General features: G+C 36.9%; 2 protein-coding genes across 6 annotated transcripts; both read right to left on the bottom strand.

Annotated features, from left to right (window-relative positions):
- Positions 1–2,797: 2,797 nt before the first annotated feature.
- Positions 2,798–18,229, bottom strand: tnfrsf18 (tumor necrosis factor receptor superfamily, member 18). 4 transcript variants are annotated; one of them, XM_020044686.2, is made up of 7 exons: positions 17,924–18,229; positions 4,616–4,741; positions 4,349–4,480; positions 4,153–4,240; positions 3,976–4,046; positions 3,752–3,883; positions 2,798–3,243 (listed from the first exon to the last, which is right to left on the bottom strand). In XM_020044686.2, the coding sequence occupies exons 1-7, from the start codon at positions 17,931–17,933 to the stop codon at positions 3,086–3,088; spliced, it is 717 nt and encodes a 238-aa protein (XP_019900245.1). In that variant the 5' UTR covers positions 17,934–18,229; the 3' UTR covers positions 2,798–3,085. The 4 variants fall into 4 exon arrangements, with proteins under 4 accessions (XP_019900245.1, XP_012988400.1, XP_012988402.1 ...); XM_013132946.3 differs by lacking the exon at positions 17,924–18,229 and adding an exon at positions 4,966–5,088; XM_013132948.3 differs by lacking the exons at positions 3,752–3,883; positions 17,924–18,229 and adding an exon at positions 4,966–5,088 and having other exon boundaries at positions 3,933–4,046.
- On the bottom strand, positions 13,506–17,446 carry si:ch73-361p23.3 (tumor necrosis factor receptor superfamily member 10C). 2 transcript variants are annotated; one of them, XM_029114084.2, is made up of 8 exons: positions 17,170–17,446; positions 15,849–15,904; positions 15,551–15,661; positions 15,229–15,363; positions 15,053–15,131; positions 14,710–14,939; positions 14,482–14,595; positions 13,506–14,316 (listed from the first exon to the last, which is right to left on the bottom strand). In XM_029114084.2, exons 2-8 carry the CDS (start codon positions 15,895–15,897, stop codon positions 14,225–14,227), a joined length of 810 nt encoding a protein of 269 aa, XP_028969917.1. In that variant the 5' UTR covers positions 15,898–15,904; positions 17,170–17,446; the 3' UTR covers positions 13,506–14,224. The 2 variants fall into 2 exon arrangements, with proteins under 2 accessions (XP_028969917.1, XP_028969916.1); XM_029114083.2 differs by lacking the exon at positions 17,170–17,446 and having other exon boundaries at positions 15,849–16,893.
- Positions 18,230–18,477: the final 248 nt, after the last annotated feature.

The raw sequence follows: 18,477 nt of genomic DNA, 5'->3' as shown, positions 1-18,477 counted from the left end.
CAATCGATGGTATCTCTGTAAAAGAGACTGTAGGGTATCTTGGTATTTATTTAACAATAAATGTAACAGCTCGACAACAGCTAAATTTTTCTGGACGGGTCAAGAAAACCAAAAACATCTTTAATCTTTGGCTCCAAAGAGACCTTTCCCTTTATGGGAGGGTTCTTTTGTCCAAAGCTGAAGGGTTATCTCGTTTTGTATATCCTTCACTTTCTCTTTTTGTCCATGACTCTACTGCTAATGGAATTAACAAAAATGTTCTAGACTTCATATGGAAAAACAAACCTCACAAGCTAAAAAAAACAGTTCTTTCAAATTGTCGAAAAGAACGTGGACTTGAAGTCTTAGATTTTAGTGATACAGTGAACACCTTTCGGATAAATTGGATCAAAAAGTGCTTAACAAATCCTAATTCTATATGGTTTTTTTTATCCTGAATCATATATTTACCAAAATTGGTGGCCTTCCCTTTATATTGAAGTGTAATTACTTGTCGGACAGATTGCCAGTTGCACTTTCTAAATTTCATCAGCAGGCCCTTCTTGCTTGGAAGTTATGCTACACCCACAATTTTTCACCTCATAAGACCTTTCTATGGAACAACTCTAATAAAAGAATTAGGAATAAATCTGTTTTTCTCTCTTCTTGGTTTAACAGAAATATAATTGGAAAACTTTTGATAAATCTGGTAATTTTTTATCTTATGAAGAATTTGTCTGTTCATAATTTCCCTTTACCATTTAAAGAATATAATGCAGTGCTTAAAGCAATTCCTTCTGGTCTAAGTCAACTTGTTAAATCTCATCTAACCTTTAATAAGAGTGTCACCAAAGAACCTGATTTGATCTTAGATGGTATAAATATACTTAGTAAGAAATGTAATAATAAGCATATTCGACATATTTTTCAGAGTAAAAAATATAATGTTGCTAAAGGCAAATTTTATTGGGCCTCTTTTATTGAACATATAGACTGGAAGGAAGCCTGGATGTTACCTCATACGTATTGTATCTCAAATAAGACTAAGGAAGTTCATTTTAAGATCTTACATAAAATATACCCAGTGAGCGATACTGTTGCAAAATATATGGATGTTGACAATTCTTGTTCATTTTGTGGGAATGAGGATGAAACACTGATTCATTTATTTTTCCAATGTGAAAAGAACTAAAAACTTCTGGAATGGGTAATATCTTCATATAGGCAAGCACCTTGATTCTTCCAAATCCTTTCAATTAAAGGATATAATCTGTTACTATAAAGAAGATAAAGCTAGCACTTCAATTAACTACATTGTTAATTTTTTTATTTTGTTTGGGAAGTTCTTTATTCACAAGCAAAAATTCTCTAAATCGCAGCCTACTTTTCCTAATTTCTTAACTGAAATTGATGCATGTCTGAAATCTCTAAGGTTAATTAAAAACAAGAAAAGTGACAGATTCCTGAAATATTATGATGATAATTTTGGTAATACCACTGATGGATAATGTTTCCTCTATGTACGTCTTTTATTTTATTTTATAATTTTTTATCATATTTGTTTTATATATGTGAAGCTTTACATATACTTGATTTAATTTAATTCCTGTATATGTTATATTTGTTCTGTTCTTTATATGTCCTTGTTATCTAATGCATATTCAATAAAAAAAATTAAAATAAAAAAGATTTATAATCGCAGTTTATTTCTTTCATTTGAGTTTTGAAAATCCATCACTGGTCGCCGTAATAATCGCTGATTACATTCGCGCGGGTACATAATTTTTTTTTATATGCGTGTGTTCACATTTGCATTCGCGGGCGGGAGGTTACTGCAACATTTTTACAATGTTGGTTGTGGAGCAAATCATCAGACTACTGTAGATTTAGTTTATGCGCGAGAAGGTACAGATATCATAATTTTTATATACAACGTCAGTACCCTTTTCAAATAATTGCCATTTATTTTTCAACAATGTTCTGAAGCAATTAAAAACATGAATAAAACACAAATAACGCAACAGGCTTAAGCATCATTAGATTTTGGGTTATGTTCAGATAAAAAGTTAGATTCTGGAAGATCAAGGTTTATTGAATTAATTGGAATGACTGAATATTTGACAGACCTTTAGCGTGTAATGTAGAAATGTAGCCCAATCATACTGAAGTAGAAAACAATGGTTTAGAAACCCATTTCCAAAGGCACTGTAGCCTACACAACCCATAAGGTAAAATTCGAATTCCGTTTTTGGCTGGCTATGTAAACTCTAACATTGATTGATCCCGCAAAAGGTTTTCAGTTGGTTATAGGCTATTCCTATTTGTTTTCCAATTTCCTCTTAATATGAAGGTAGTCTAAAAGTAATTCAAAGTAATCAGATTACGTTACTGAGTTTGAGTAATCAAAAAGTTACATTACTGATTACAAATATGGACAGGTAACTTGTAACTGTAACGGATTACATTTAAAAAGTAACCTACCCAACCCTGCCCGCACAATATTTACATGTAGTTTGTAGTAGGCAATTTGAGATTCAGACTTAGTTGTTATTTAAATGTCGTATTTTTGATTCTCTCAAACAAAGCTAGTATCTTTCATCTGTCCATCCTTCCTCCTTACTACATTTCCTATGTTCTGTTTTGTTGGGGAGTTCCTCTTTCTACCCACTCCATTGTAATATCTGCAACACTGTCAGGATATAAAGCAGTCTGGAACACCTATTGACCAAATAAATCACAAATATTAATGTTAGGCTTTTGTTTATTTATTCTGAAACCCAAAATATAGGTATAATACAGTTTTTAATGAAATTGATAAATATGCCCTTCTAAAGGGTAATGTTTCATAGGCTATAATGCTTTATTTACATATTTCTTCATAGCTGAGCGAAACCGTTAATGCATTACATTACATTACATATACTGTAAAACTGTTCAAAAGTTTGGGGTCACTTAGAAATGTCCTTAGTTTCCATGAAAACATACAGTAGATGTAGCAACTGAAAGATGAATGATAGAAAATGATAAACATATCAAAAGACAATGAAATGATATCTGGTTGACTGACACCATGCTACCGCTGAATGAATTGCTTCCCCGTTAGATATCACACAAAACAGTTGCTCTCTGTCGACAGCAGACTCTGGTTGCTGTAGTTATCACTTTCAGTTGGCTGGATGTGCTGGCCCACACTCTCCTCCTTTGAAAGTGGGCAGCCACATACATCTTGAGGGGCAACAGAAACACTTATAGTAGGGCTGTTTGCTGTGGAAGAAAGATTAGTTGAAAGTCCTTTGTTAACACATCACTAACTTAACATTTCAGTTCTAAATAGTCTGACATATAGACTCCAAATTGACTTGCATACAGAATCAATGATTTAAAGGGGCACTGTGTAGAATCCTGCCATTTAGAAGACTGAATTTAAACAACAACACAACTTGGCTCCTCCTAGTCTTCCCTTTCCGAACAAGACCGGAATAGTATAAACTAGTCCAGGGTGGTTTAGGTTAGGGACATAGTACTGTGAGTGTATAAATTGAATATGAGGAGACTACAAATTAATACATTTATAGATGGACGCTGCGAGAAAGTTAAAATTGGGAATATCTCAGGCACCCCAAACAATCTTGTACAAAAAATATTGGAAGCATTAAAAGCTTAAGCTTAAAACATTAACTACAGATGTCTTATTGGTATTTATGCTTGTATTTGTACTAGTAGTACAGTAGAAATCTCACATATGGCCCCTTTAACCAAAGGGAATACTCACTAGCTCTAGCTTTTGGCTTTTGCTTGCTTATCCAGAAACAGGCACAAGTAAGAAACATCAGTAGGGAGAAACCGAAGAAGAAGAAGCCAATGGCCATAATCAGCTTAATGGCATCCAGCTTTTCTTTTTTGTCTGAGGTTAAACAGTAAAAATAATGAGAACCCAAATTAATTGGTAATACCTATGAATAGTTTCAGCATATTCGCAAACATGCAATACCATACCATGCAGGCCACATTGGGCGTTGTGTGTCTTGTTCCCAGGGAAGATTGGGACATAGCCACTTGCTTCACACCTGTTGGTCACATTGTATTGCATGTTATGCTGGAGCCTCTAGAAACCTTTTACATGACAGAGGTGCTCTGCTAAAATTGATCTTATACTATTTTTTACATTCCTACCTTGTCAGTGGTTTGCAGGGACCTTCTTCCGTATCAGAGTATGTGTTGTTCGGACAGACAACACATTTATAAGTGTATTCTATGGAACCTGCAATCGGAAAACATGCTTTAGGTTAGCAGTGGTGTGGACATGCCTGTTCATTTGGCTGCATTTGTAAACAGTCAACAACATGCTGTGTTGAACAACAAATATGACCTGTCCGTTTCACTTCCTCCCCCTTGCTGCATTTCTTTTGTTCACATTTGGTGCAGTCAAGGTTTGAGCAGAGGAAACCAGGGTGACATGAACATTTTGCGTTTGCGGTTTGATTGCATTTACTTGTAAAGACTGAAAGAAAAGAGAGAGAGACCATTAGAGGAGAGTCCAGTGATTCAGTAAAGGAACTTCCAAACAGTGACATGAAGTGTGAACCCCAGACAGCACCTCTCTGTCTTTTGCTCTTAACATTCATCATTCCCTTACCCTGTTGACATTCGTGGCATGGTGAACACTCCTTCAGGCGGTCAATGGAGTCAGAGAAGGAATTCTCTGGGCAGTCTCTACAGTCAGTTTCAAGATCAGCTGTACAGTCATTCTTTACAAATTTGCCTGTGAAACAAGACAAGACATAAGAATCACTTCCAGTCACAGAAACGCAATATTTTATTTTAGATTTTATCATCACGCGCTGCACAAAACCACATTTTCATTAAATATATACTTTTGAATTGATCCTACGATTAAAAATACACATTAACTTGATGTCATTTTCAGTTGTTTAATACAATAGTTGCTATGGTCTACTAAGTTGTTGTTAGAGCTTAAAAACTTACCTCGTGGACAAAGTTTACAACATTTTTTTTCTTTCTCATAAAATACAGTTTCATTGCATAGTGAAGCGAATGCTAAACCCATAATCCCAAAATACAGAAGGCAGGTCAACAGGACATACTGAGTGTCCATACTGTCTAGTGTCCTCTGCTTTCTTTCCAGTGATTTTTATTAATGATACATTGATTTCAGACACTCCCCTCTCTGTGATTCTGTCGATGTGTGTATGTGTGCGTGCATGTGTGTGTGTATGTGTGCGTGTGTGTCTGTATGTGTGCGTGTGTGTGCATGTGTGTGTGTATGTGTGCGTGTGTGTGCGGTAAGGTTTCAAGGAAGCTACATTTTCTGTGAAAAGGTGTAGGGTAAATCCATTTGAATTCAATCTCTTTTTGACAAGCCCCATTTTGAACAAAACCTTACATAAATATTTGCAAGTTGTCTATGGGCTCAGAACATTATGTTTCAGACCTAAATGCCAAAACATTAAAGAGGAAAAGTTAAGGTGTTTGGCGTATACTCAATGTTCCAGTAACCATTAATGTGTTTATCATGAGAAAACAAAAATAGCTGAGAATGAATAATTCTATATAATTTAATAATTTCTTAAAAATGAATGACACATTCAGTATTCTTGTTTGTTGTTGCATTGACACCATTTTAAATTAACAGAGACTTTTGTGTTGTGCCTGCCATAAGCTGTGAAAAAACATGCTTCTGAATATGCTGTGGGTGTAATTTCAATCATGGAAAAACAGTAATAGAATGGACATATCTATACAAACGATTGCAATTTAGCTGACAATTCAATTACTTTTACATTTATTTGGCATCAACCCTGGATGTTTTACAGGGATTATCACATAGATCTAATAAAAATCTCTCCATCTTCTGAGTACTTTTACAATGGGCCAATATTTGTATGGGAGATCATAAAATCAAAAGGGGTGGTGTCAATAAAGTATTGAGATTAAATGGATTTACTATGCATTGAAGATGGTTTCAAGACAATAATGTGTTGACACATTTGTAACCACAATGCACTGATAAAAAGATTTTTAGTTTTCCATATTCAGATATTTAAGGTTGTCAGAAGATCAACAGAGTGGCCTTGCTGTTAACCACACGGAGTAAATATTTTAAGAAGTCAGGCTTTACTGCTGCCTATTTTTCAACCCTCATCTCTATCAGTGGTCATTGAAACTATGGACAGTTCTGTAAAATGGTCAACCAGAACACACAAATAAAGGACAGTTTTTTTTGTTTCTTGCGGAAACATTTATTGTTTTTGTCTTACATGAACAAGCTTTCTCTGTAAATGTATCATTAAATCAGCCAGGTAACATTGGCATCATCTGCTTAGTGGGGACAAACAAATGTGGATACAATATTGTGAATGAAGTCAAGATGATTTAACAAGTTGTTTACAACATGAAGAAGAGAATGGCATTGGCTTTTCACCAGGAGGGTTATTTGAATGTGTTTCTTACTGTGCAACATGCACACACTGTGGCCTACGAACACAATGAGCAGTTTTGTGATGACTGTGCGACTGTTGTCTCCTAGTCTCGGCCGTACAGTGGGGTACCTTAGGCTAGGAACAACGGTTTATAGGTGCTGTCATATAAAAAAAAATCCTGGCTTGGTTTTCACACACGTTTTGTGTGATTGCTGAGAGGCTTAGAGGTATTCTTCAAACTTTTATGGAACCTATGTCTTGTTGATGTCTCAAACATTTATGCATTTTCCTGATATTAATGTTATTTAACTAGGTGAATCAGTTAAGAACCAGTTGTCATTGTTGAGGACTTCTGCTCCTCTGGAATGAAATGACCAATCTGCACTATTATTTTACATTTCTTAAACCATTTCATATAGAATGGGAAAATAATGCACAAATGCTCAGTCATGTAAGTCTAGCTAAACTCTAAAGTGGGGTTTTGTTTGTACCAGAGGTGACTTTCTTACATGGGAAAAACATAATGTTTGCAGCTTTAATTTACTTTGTTTCTGAAGGATTAATGTGTGATGAAAGTATCAAGCTTTAAGGTCTTCTGTCATTCATTCAATTCACTGTTGATGGCAAACTGAAATGACAGCCAAACGAAGTTTAGGTTTTTGGAGTTTTTTACCAGATATTTACCAGAGCACATATTACTAGTGGATTAGCACATGTGGAAAGCCTGAGCTGAGATATAGGGGAGATGTACCTAAAATAAAGTTACTTTGGTACCCCTCCTGAATTATTGGCGCTCTTGGTAAATATGAACAAAAAAGGCTGTGAAAATGTTTTAGTAGTGTATCAGCTTGATCTTAAACTCAAAGTATGAATCTAACCTTAAATTGAGTGAACATTTTTCATAGAAAAAAATCAACAAATACTTATTTTCCCAAAAACATGACAGCTGTAATTATTGTCTCACAGGGCTGCACTGCCATTTTCAAGCTCCAGAGATGTTCAGTCTGGTTTAAGTCCAGGATCTGGCTGGGCCACTCAAGGACATTTACAGACTTATCTTGTGTTTCACCATAGGAATGGTATTGGCCAGGTGATGACTAGTGCCTGGTTTCCTCCGTGACGCATGGAATTCAGAGCATAGTGTTCAATCTTGGTATCATCAGACCTGAGAATCTTATGTCTCATGGTTTGACAGTCCTTTAGGTGCATTTTGGCTCTGCCAGAGCGACCCATCAGGTATAGGACGAGTGGTGGTGGTTCCAAACTTTGATTCATGAATGATGAAGGCCATTGTGCCCAGTTCAGAAGTATTGTTTGGGTATCCTTCCCCAGATCTGTGACTTGATACAATCCTTTCTCAGAGCTCAATGGACAATTCCTTCAACCTCATGGCTTGGTTTTTACTCTGACATGCACTGCCTACTGACACATCCTTATATAGACAGGCACAGAGGTGGGGGACTCGAGTCACATGACTTGACTCGAGTCTGACTAGTCACAATTTTCAGGACTTGTGACTTGCTTGATTAAAGTATGAAAATGACTTGACTTTGACTTGAGAACAAGTTACTTGAGACTTGACTTGACTTGAAGTGGAAGACTCGACAATGACTTGAACTTATAATAAACAAACAGCAATCAAATTATTTTATATGTTGTGACATCAGCAGCACTAATCAGCGTATGTGCCTTTAACGCTGCACAATTCAAACCGCGCCAAACATGGCAGACAGTAACATTAGTCAAGCTCCACAAATAGTATCGTTTGGATACAAGGATTTTGAACTGGACCGTGTGAATAAAAAAATATTTGCCAGATGCAAAATATGCAACAACGTCAAATTTCATTCGTCATTTTAAGAACCACAAGGAAAGGTAAGAAAGTAATCTCAGTTTCACTAAGATCTATAACGATTAAGTAATGAATTAATCTTTTGTTTGTCATAATTTGGCCTTGGTTGCATTTTTTATTTTTTTTTCTTGTTAGAAATGTGACCATTATCATTACAGAATACATCTGGTAAATAGATGTAAGAGAATTTGACTATAACAGTGGCATAGCCTGAATTTTAATGTTGATGGGCATCTTAAAATGAGCGGGCATGTATATTATTACACGTAGGCCATAATGTCTGTATTAAATGTGCGCATTTTCAAGTGTTTGTGGACTGCGTGTGGAAACTAAAAAGCATTGTGCTTACACCATAACAGTTACCTTTACTGCATGAAAGGCTAACATGGAGGCGGCGATGTGATTACTAGCACCTAAACATTTCGAAGAGTTTTTTTATTTTTTACTCATACAGACAAGAATAATTACAGCGTAATTATATATTAGGCAGTTTTTCAGTCACAATAATTAGTTGTTATTATTAGACCTTATTACATGTATTGGCTGAATTCCAGTGCAGAATGCGTGTTATTTCTTGATAACAGACCGTTGCCATGAAAAACGGCGCGTTGCTATGGACGCAGTAGGATTCTAACCAGAGACGGAACGGACTATTTTCTTTAGAGGAAGCAATACAATCGTTTTTATATCAATAAATTCCTTTTGAAATCAATATTTTGTGTCAAATTATTGATTTATTTGGAAGGTAGCCATGTAATAAGCGGGATAAGGTATAGCGAGGCGGTTGTTATAGCGAATACAACCCCTTCAGGCTGATTCAAGATCCCCCCAAAAAATTGTACCGCGGAGGAGAAAATTATTTGATTTTGAAATCGAGCTTCGCACCAAGCACGTCAGAAACAGAGGACATTGTGTGTGTGTTCATCTCTTTAGTACTGTGACTTGACTTGACTTGAAACTTATAAGGACTCGACTTGACTTGCTTAGGGTGAACCCTTGACTTGACTTGACTTGCTTGATTTATCTGAACTGTGACTTGAGACTTGACTCGAGACTTGATGGTTAAGACTTGAGACTTGCTTGGACTTGACCATGTGTGACTTGTCCCCATCTCTGGACAGGCATGTACCATTCCAAATTCTGTGAATTCAGTTTAATTTATTGCAGATGGACTCCAATCAAGGATGATCAATGGAAAAAGGATTCACCTCCATTTCCAGTGTCATAACAAAGGGTCGGAATACTATAGAAAAGTGATATTTCTGTATTTTATTTTGCCAAGATGAGCAAATGTATGGCCAAGAAAAGCAAATGTATCTTACTGACTGACTGACTGACTACCCTTTGTTAAATAGTGTAGTGGTTAGAGATGCGAACTGCCATGCAGGCAACCGTTGTTCGAGCTTTGCTGCAGCCAAAACAAATTATGCATTAGGATTTGTTCAGGATAGACAACAACTTTGCTGGCTACAACCTTTAGTAGCTATGCTATTGTAAGTCTAAAATAAAACTTTGCAGTTATATTACGACTATTTCTGGTTGATTTTCAAAGTATGCATGCTTTTTGGAGTAATATAGATCACAATTCCTTGCGCAGTAAAAGAGGAGGGGTTTCCATGATTCTCTCGTCTTTTAACTTGATGACGAAGTCACTTATCGTAAACTTTATTGATAGTTTTTGAATCAATGTCATTCACAAATTAAATAAAAATGAACGTTGTTGTGCCATGAAATGAAATAGCTTTGGCAGTGTAAAGTTAATCTTCAGTCTCGCTAGCAATTGCTAAATTCTTAAGACTATTCCAAGTAGTAAATCTATTACTGATTAATTAGCTGTTAAAATGGACAGTGGCAAAATCCATACAGTTCATAGATGCTTTTTGTAGTTGAAGTAAACTTAACAAGAAATGTAGAATAAGGCTGTAATATAACAAAATGTGGAGAAAGTGAAGGGGTATGAATACTTTTCTGTATGCACTGTATAAAAATAATCATTTTAACTAACAATAATTAATAAATATAAAATATAATGCAGACGTTGAGAAATCCCACATCATCCTAGTACAGTATCATAATGCTGTGAAGTGAGTCAGAGGTTCATGTCAACCCCTCAGAGCAAATTGAAACTATGACAGAGCCACAACTTTGAAAGCAGAGGGAAATACTGTCTCACACTTTCATGAAGAGGCAATCCCATTGATGCGATCATACACTTCTGCTCAAATCCTCTAGACACCCTCCTTAAATGTCTCTAGCCCCCATTCATTTCTAAACCACCTGGGTTAACTGCATCAGATAGGTGCTATGGAAACGTCACTGCTCAAAGTGATGATCAGGAATGCGGTGAGCGCGTGGTGGGTGGGTGTGTGGGGCTCTAAATGTCGATTTGCTTTCGTAAAAAGTTCCCCTGTCTGTGGCGTCAAAGGAGCTCTGTATGCCAGCACACACGTTTACCCACATATACCGAACACTTCCCACAGTAACACGTCACTTGGTCAAAATACCAGCGAATGTGTCTCACATGTTCAGCACATGCACAATATATATTGCTTCTTCCACTTTTTTTTCACAGAGGGGACATGAACAGAAGACATGTCTATAACTTATGTCTTTTGCATTTTGCGTTTTGACTGGCTACAGCAGTAAACCCAAATTTAAAGCTTTTCGAGATCTTGTGAGCAGAAAGTTCTTCATGCATAAAGACTAGCTCTGGGTTACTGGAGATGTTTGCAAATATCCATATTTTATATGTATATATCATCAGTATTTCTATTTAGTATTTGCATTAGCAGTTGTTTAGTGGCAGTTAGTGTCTGATATAACCTTGTAGTCCAAAGGACACAGTTCATTTTATATTCTTTAAAAATCTGTTGATAAACATTAATTATTATAAATCCAAAAATTGATTAGAAACTCTGTTTCACAGAATACCACAGCATAGAATAATGTTTTTATAAAAACCAGACTGTCAGAAAAGCTTGTTGCTGTAGCAAGTTTCCGCTAGGAAATAGCTTTAGTCTGTGGTGTTTCTGAGAAAAGGTGCAAAAGGAAGGAAGCAAGCTTTTCAAGTATTTGATCTGCCAAAGAGTTATGTGTAGCATGTGATCGGAATGGGGAAACTACTGCATTAAGGTCTGGGCCAACAGGGTTCATTGCTACTTTTGATGAGCTAATAGCGTAGGTGCAGTGATAGCATCACTGTACAAGAAATGTTCTTTTTGTTAGATGAGATAAAATACATGTGGCGGGATTGCAATGTGTACTCTCTAGAACACAGGCTTTCACTAAATTGTTAAGAAAGAGTTTCATCAGATCTCTCCCACTCTGGTCACCTGATCTCAGCTCTAATATAGATGATTCTACAACTCACTTCTCTTCAGCATTGAAGGTCATCATCCATGTTTTTATAGAAATAGCTGGCGGGAAGGTGCTCCTGAGGAATTTAAATAAAGTTATAGAATCAAGCCTACTGTAGATTTAGAAATCCACACAAAGAGTAGTCCAATCATTTAGCATTACAGGATCAATAGCTTCTTTTAAAAAGTAGCATACATAGATGTGAATTTAGTGTAGCATGAAGGCTTACAGTTGGGAGCCCAGACCAGCCAATCAGTGTTCAGCCAAAACAGACTTTGCATTGTTGTACAATTGTGGGAAACCTAAACCTAACCTCTTATCTGTCTGCTTAGTGAGAAAAAATAAAGAAAAAAACTGTCTGGCAGGTAAGGAACTCTCATCGCCAGATAGGCATGAATATGTCAGCCGCTACCATCCACAAAAGACAGATCTATTGAGGCTACACTACAAGATTCAAGTCAGTTAAAAACAGGATAGCCAGGTTACAGTTTGCTAAAAAAGTTACTCAAAGAGGCAATAGACCTCTGGAATAAAAGTGTTGGGAACAGATGAGACACAATTACCACACTTTTAAGCACAATTTCCGCAGTCTTAAAGTAAGCTACAACAGTACATGTTCTTTTGTAGAAAGTAGTGCTTTTGCACCGCTGCAATGATCAAGTCATGTCAGTCAGTAGGTGTCTATATGACAATAATACACTACATGTGAACAGATGTTTCAGCATAGCTTGCTTATAAAGCAATTCACATTTCTTGCTGGCTGTTGAAATAAAGGGCACCTGCTTATCTATGCCAGCTTAAGGAGCCAGGAGATTTCCCAGCGTAGAGTCTACGGCATATCTAGATGTACAGTAGCCACCGAAAACTACTAAGCTCATACCTTTTTGTGTAAATTACTAAATATTTTTAGACAAATATAATCTAGTCCTGTTATTGCTGTATTATTACCATAAACCATTTTGTACTTAGACTGTCATTTTTAAGGACGTATCTGGGGGGTCCTCCCTACTTTTTTCAAGATTCAAACATTTTCTAGGGCCCCTCTACACGTTAGGGCCCTATACACTTAGTACCCCCTTTGCCCCGGTCTGACACCTCTGCATATGTGTTTGGATGGGAAAGATCTCAAACAGGTCCCACATTCTGGACCCATAAATACCACTACTCCACCTTGAAAATGTATTGGAAAGTTGGCTAGGAAGGAGGTTGCATGCACTGTGGAGCAAAGGACTACCGGTTTGTGCCATGTGTGGGCATCAACTATTCTATTAGCAGTAACACGTTGATGTTGGTTTCATCACGTTGGCTTATTTTAACATTTTCACCTAGGTTGTAATGTTTAGGCAGATTATATTTTCAAATACACGGGAGGGTAAAGTGGAAATATCTTTTGGGGTGGAGGGTGAGTTTTCTATCTATCCCTAGAGTTTGACCATCCCACCTCCCCCACTAAATAACAAACTATCCCAAACTAATGCTCAATGCCTTCTAATGCTGAATGTTCTGTTTTCATCTTTTTTCAAAATCATTGCTGAATTCTCTTGAAAGTGGTGTTTTATGAATTAAATAATTCTGGAGCCTTTCATTTCCACCTGAATGATAGGTGAAATACCTCTGCTCAAGGGGAAATTGTGAGATGAAGTATCATAACATTAAAGTCATTAACATTGAATCTTTCACTTGGATCTTTCCATTCAAACCTAAATTGAGACTGGGTATTTTACTCTTACAGAAAACAATATGCAGATTATCCACAAGGGGTAGCCCCTAATCATTGCCTGATATTTAGCTTATTGCAGAGTATATTTCAAAATAATTTCTCAACAGTTTTCTTCTTTTAGGCTTTTAAAATGTTTTATTTGCAAGGACTTCAACAACAAAATAATTTAACGCTATATGCATTGTAAACTATTTCCAATATATTTTCATCAATCTTCCCTATAGATATTTACCAAATATATAAAGGAAGTAACATTTCAAATACTTGTTTTGAGAATAACTCAAAACTCATCATTTTCACAAAGCAACCAACAGCCAGAAAAAAGTATTTGTAACTTACTCTGTAAAAACAGAATACAAGGTAATCAAATATTGATAGACACGACAAAGAGGTCAATGGAACTGAACACAAACGAATGAAATGTCATGGAAACATGTGGGGGAAAGATGCCGTTGGGGAAAGATGTGAATCTCATTGAACCCCATCTAAATAAGCCTACATTTAGGCTTATGACAGTCTATGTTGAGGTAAAAATCAAATTATGATGCTGGGGGTAAATGTCAATCGCAATATATTCATATCATCGTCTCCAGTCCTTTACACTGTACCTAGAAATGACCTATCTGAACAACTTGTCTGAATAGGATAAATTCTAAATGTTATGTTGCATAACAAGCGAAATATATCAGAATCGGACTTGGGTTACTACATTGTGGGCATGTTACAACCCATAATTTATGACAGATTTAAAAATATGCACTTTGTAAGTTCTGTTGTGTATCAATGACAGCCCTTTTCTTCTTTACCCCATAGTCTGGGTTCCATTCACCTCTTTACCAGATATGTTTTGCTGTGACACAGATAGCGGTGTCTCCTTCATGGCTCCTCCAAGGTTGGTGGTTTTACCAGGGAGGACAGACTGCTGTCCCCACTTTCTTCCACTGGCTTCCGACACAGTGACTCTTGAGCTGGGGGATAAACAAAATCACAATCTGAATAAACAAACAAAACTACAAGCTCACTATACACTTAATTATATTTCAGATTCAATTCAAACTACAAAACACTTTGCTAAAGAAACTGCAATTTTGTGACCAGCTTTTGTGACCAGCTTCGCTTACATTTTCACATACCTGTTATGATAGTTGGGTTTTTGTAGTCCTTGATGCAAGGAATGATGATCAGTTTGCAGGTCACAGCAGTTAACAGAACAGTAAGCAGTAGGACGACTCCAATAAGAGTAATTACTGAAAGATGAAATATTGGCATCAGTCATACAATGCCCAATAATTATGAGCTGTAACACAATGTTCATCATGGGTCTGTAATGTCATGGTGAGTAGTCAAGAACATCATGCCACCATTTTCATAGTTTTCTGTTGACTTGGGAGCTTTGGGACCCTCGCTGGTAATGACTGGTGTGACAGAAGCAGCAGTGGGATGAGGCGTTGTCATGGTTGATACGGTCTGGGGGGAGGCTGTGGGGGATGTGGGGTGTATTGGGGGGAACTTAGTCCCATTTGACTCTGGGTCATCATTACAGATCACATCTGACGTTTTGTTACCCACAGTCTTCACCCCACTCCTACACCTAAGACACAGACAGACAGGTAGCCCTGAGACAAACTGCAGTTCAAATGTTTCTACATTAAGGACAAAAAAAATAAATCCTTTGAACAAAAGCTAACTAGTTCTTCCACATACGTTTTCCATGGCACACATTCAGAATCATATCTGGCGGTAAAGGATCCCTGCGGACATGGATGGCAAACTTTTTCTGAACCTAGAAATGAAGCAGAATGACACATATTTTCAGTTATTTTCAGTTAGTTTTGAATCAATCCATCAAAACACATTTGTATTAAGTGATTCTTCCCTACCTGATTGTTCCAGGCCAGAGCCTTCTGGACACTTGCAGATTGAAGAGACTGAATCCCTGCTAATGAATCCGCTACGACACTGACATATAGTGTCAGAAGTCTTTGAACAGTTTATCACTACCTTACTTCCACGGTCTGTATCGAAACAAACAAATTGTTTGTGTTACACTGACATATGTTAGATTCAACTCCAGATTGGGTGTGTGATCCTTATATATACAAGACCAACAGGACATTGTTCATCCATCACAATGACAGGTTTCTTTACATAGTTATGTATTAACACTGACTATAACATCTTACAGTTTTAAATTGAACTTACCTACTTTACATTTGGTGCAGGGTTGACATTGCTGAGAGTCATTTGGTCTGTTACTAAAGTAATTCTCAGGGCATGGTTCACAGCCTCTATTCTGTCTACTCATCCTTTCACCTTGAAAATATAATTATTGTTTTCAAAACAGTAATTCTTTCAATTTAGGATTTCAATTATTTTTTAAGTAACATTAATAGTATCATAGGGAAAGGACAAAGGAATTCAAGATACGTTTGCATCTACATACATCGGATTCATACAGAGGGAAGCTATAACACCTAATAATCAATAAAACATACTTTACCTTCTTTGCATGTATTACCAAAAGTAAAAACATCCAAGCAGATTAGCATCCAGAATCTGAACAGGATCATGATATCACTCACTCTGTTATAAAACAGCACTTCTGTCTGACAACATGTAGACTGGAGTAGACTTCTGATATTGGAAAGCCACTGGGGGTTCCCCCACCCCTGAAGAACCCTGATTTTCAATGTTTCATTTGGTTTATTCTAAAAGAGATTCAATTAATTTTGTTCCCCATCAACCTACACTCATTACCCCATAATGATAAAGTAACATTTTTTTTTTTTAAATGGAAAAATGTCTATGTTTGGGGCCATTGTTCTGCTGGAAGTCCCAAGCCACTAGCACTTTAGTGTTTTTCATCCCAGCTCCTGGAGGCACAACGCCCTGCATGTTTTAGAGCTCTCCCTGCCTTATCACACCTGATTCAAATGATTATTATCAGAGATCTAAAACAAGCAGGGTGGGGTCCTTCCAGGAGCAGGGTTGCAGACTTTTTCAGGTTTTGTTCCAGTATTTCTTTGTACTTTGCTGCATCCGTTTTGCCGTCTGTCTTCCCAAGCTTTCCAGGACCTGATGCAAGAGAAGTGATGTTGCCATCACCATTCTTCTGGGTAGGGATGGACAGAATTGGGAATTGTACTAACCAACTCTGGTACCTCCCAGAGACAGCTGTATTTTACCTGTAGTCATGTGAACATATTTCCTGCAGTCAAATCAATCAATAACATTTATTTAATAAAGCCCTAGTAATCAGCGGTTGTCACAAAGTGCTCGTACAGATACCCAGCCTGAAACCTCAAAGAGCAAGCCAAATCGAATGCACAACGGCTATGAAAAACTCCCCAGTAGGGTCCAAACTTAGCATGAAACCTAAAGAGGAACCAGTCTCTGAGGGTTGGCCAGACCATTACTGCTGACGATAAGCATATGGGTTGTGTTATAGTTACTGCTTTAAGCACAATGTATTACCATTTTACAGTCAGTGTCAGTGGTGTAGTGGAGAGTAAGCACACATAAACACTGTTTACCAGCCTCTTGCATTGGAAGTAGAGGGAATGTTCCTAGTTTACCCTTTTCATGGTTGCTTAGTGCAATCACCCTTCTACGTCACTGGTTTAGAATTTCAATTAGCTCAATGTCAACATGTCAGATATGGCCCTGTACATTTAATACTGTAATCCTTCTGTGACAGACCTGTTTTACCTCATTGTTTTCACAAGATTTTTAACTGAGATAATTACAAGATGGTTTCTGGGGAAATAAATACCCAGGACTGTGGGCCTTAATGGAAACTGCGCTGTGCACCATATATTTACCAGTAAGTTGTCTTTGAAATGATCATGCCTTGTTCATCTGCAAGATAAGCTTACAACCACGTAACTTCCTCTACGGAGTTTCTCAACATCTGCCAGACATTTTTAGATTTCTGAGATTGCTCAATGTTTTTCGTGATTACCAACAGATAGAAAACATATAGTTGATCGTGAAAGTATTCACCCCTTGGAAAATAAATCTTAATAAAAAAATGCATCTAAATGAATTACAAATATGAAGCAGAAAATAATTGATTGCTTAAATATTCACCTCCAATTGTCTTTAAACGTCAAATAATTAGTTGAATGGACCCCACCTGTTAGGGTCTTTCACATGATTGTACGTTAATTACACCTGTCTCTGGGAGGTCTCACAGTTGCTTAGTGCAATTCCTAACAGTTCATCATGAAGACAAAGGAACATTGATTGCAAATCCAAAATAAGGTTCTTCAAAAGCACCAATCAGGGGTATGATATAAGAACTTTTCCAAGGCATTGAATATACCTAGTAAAGTTCATCATTAAGAAGAATTGGAGAATCAGTGAACCTGGCCAGAACAGGGTGTCGTACATTTTTTTTTATCTAGGCAAGGCCACCAAGAGGCCCATGGCAACTATAAAGGGCTGACTTGTGATGTGCATGCTGCAGCAATGGCCCGGGTTAATCTATTTGAAAAAAATCTTTGGCCTCAGCGTTAAGGGGTGTGTTTGATGTAAGCCTAACACAATACATCATTCTGAGAAGACCAACCTTACCATGAAGCATGATGGTGTTAGCATCATGCTATGAGGATGCTTTACTTCTGAAAGCTCATGTGTTCATGGTTAAACATTTGCTTTGCAACCACTTCCCGACTGAGGCAACCTACGGAGACATTTATAAAATATTTTGAAATTATGTGAATTTCAACGTAACACAGACAAGCTAATTAACTTGGAGTGGGTTTATGAAGGTTAATGGTTACACCGAAGTTTGGATTGCTATTACAAGGGTGTTTTAATTTAATGTATGCATTTTTTTTTAAATACGTTTTCATTTCACAATAGTTTAAAAGTAAAACGGTGGAGTATGGTATGTAAATAAGTGAGAGGGGGAATCGTTTAAATCCATGAAACTGGTGAAAACATTATTACATTGTTAACCTGGCTTATCTCTCATACTGTAACAAAATTTGTTTACAACTATCATGACTACCAGTCTCACATCATTCCAACTAGTTATGTCCAAACTGTGGTCATCCCTTTTGCTTGTAGGCTGTAAGCACCCCGGAAAAAATAACGACAACAGTTTCAAGAATACGGCAGTGAGA

Source organism: Esox lucius, chromosome 17, assembly GCF_011004845.1.
Source record: "Esox lucius isolate fEsoLuc1 chromosome 17, fEsoLuc1.pri, whole genome shotgun sequence".
In the NCBI taxonomy this organism is placed as follows: domain Eukaryota; kingdom Metazoa; phylum Chordata; class Actinopteri; order Esociformes; family Esocidae; genus Esox; species Esox lucius.
This window is presented reverse-complemented; position numbering and strand designations above follow the sequence as displayed.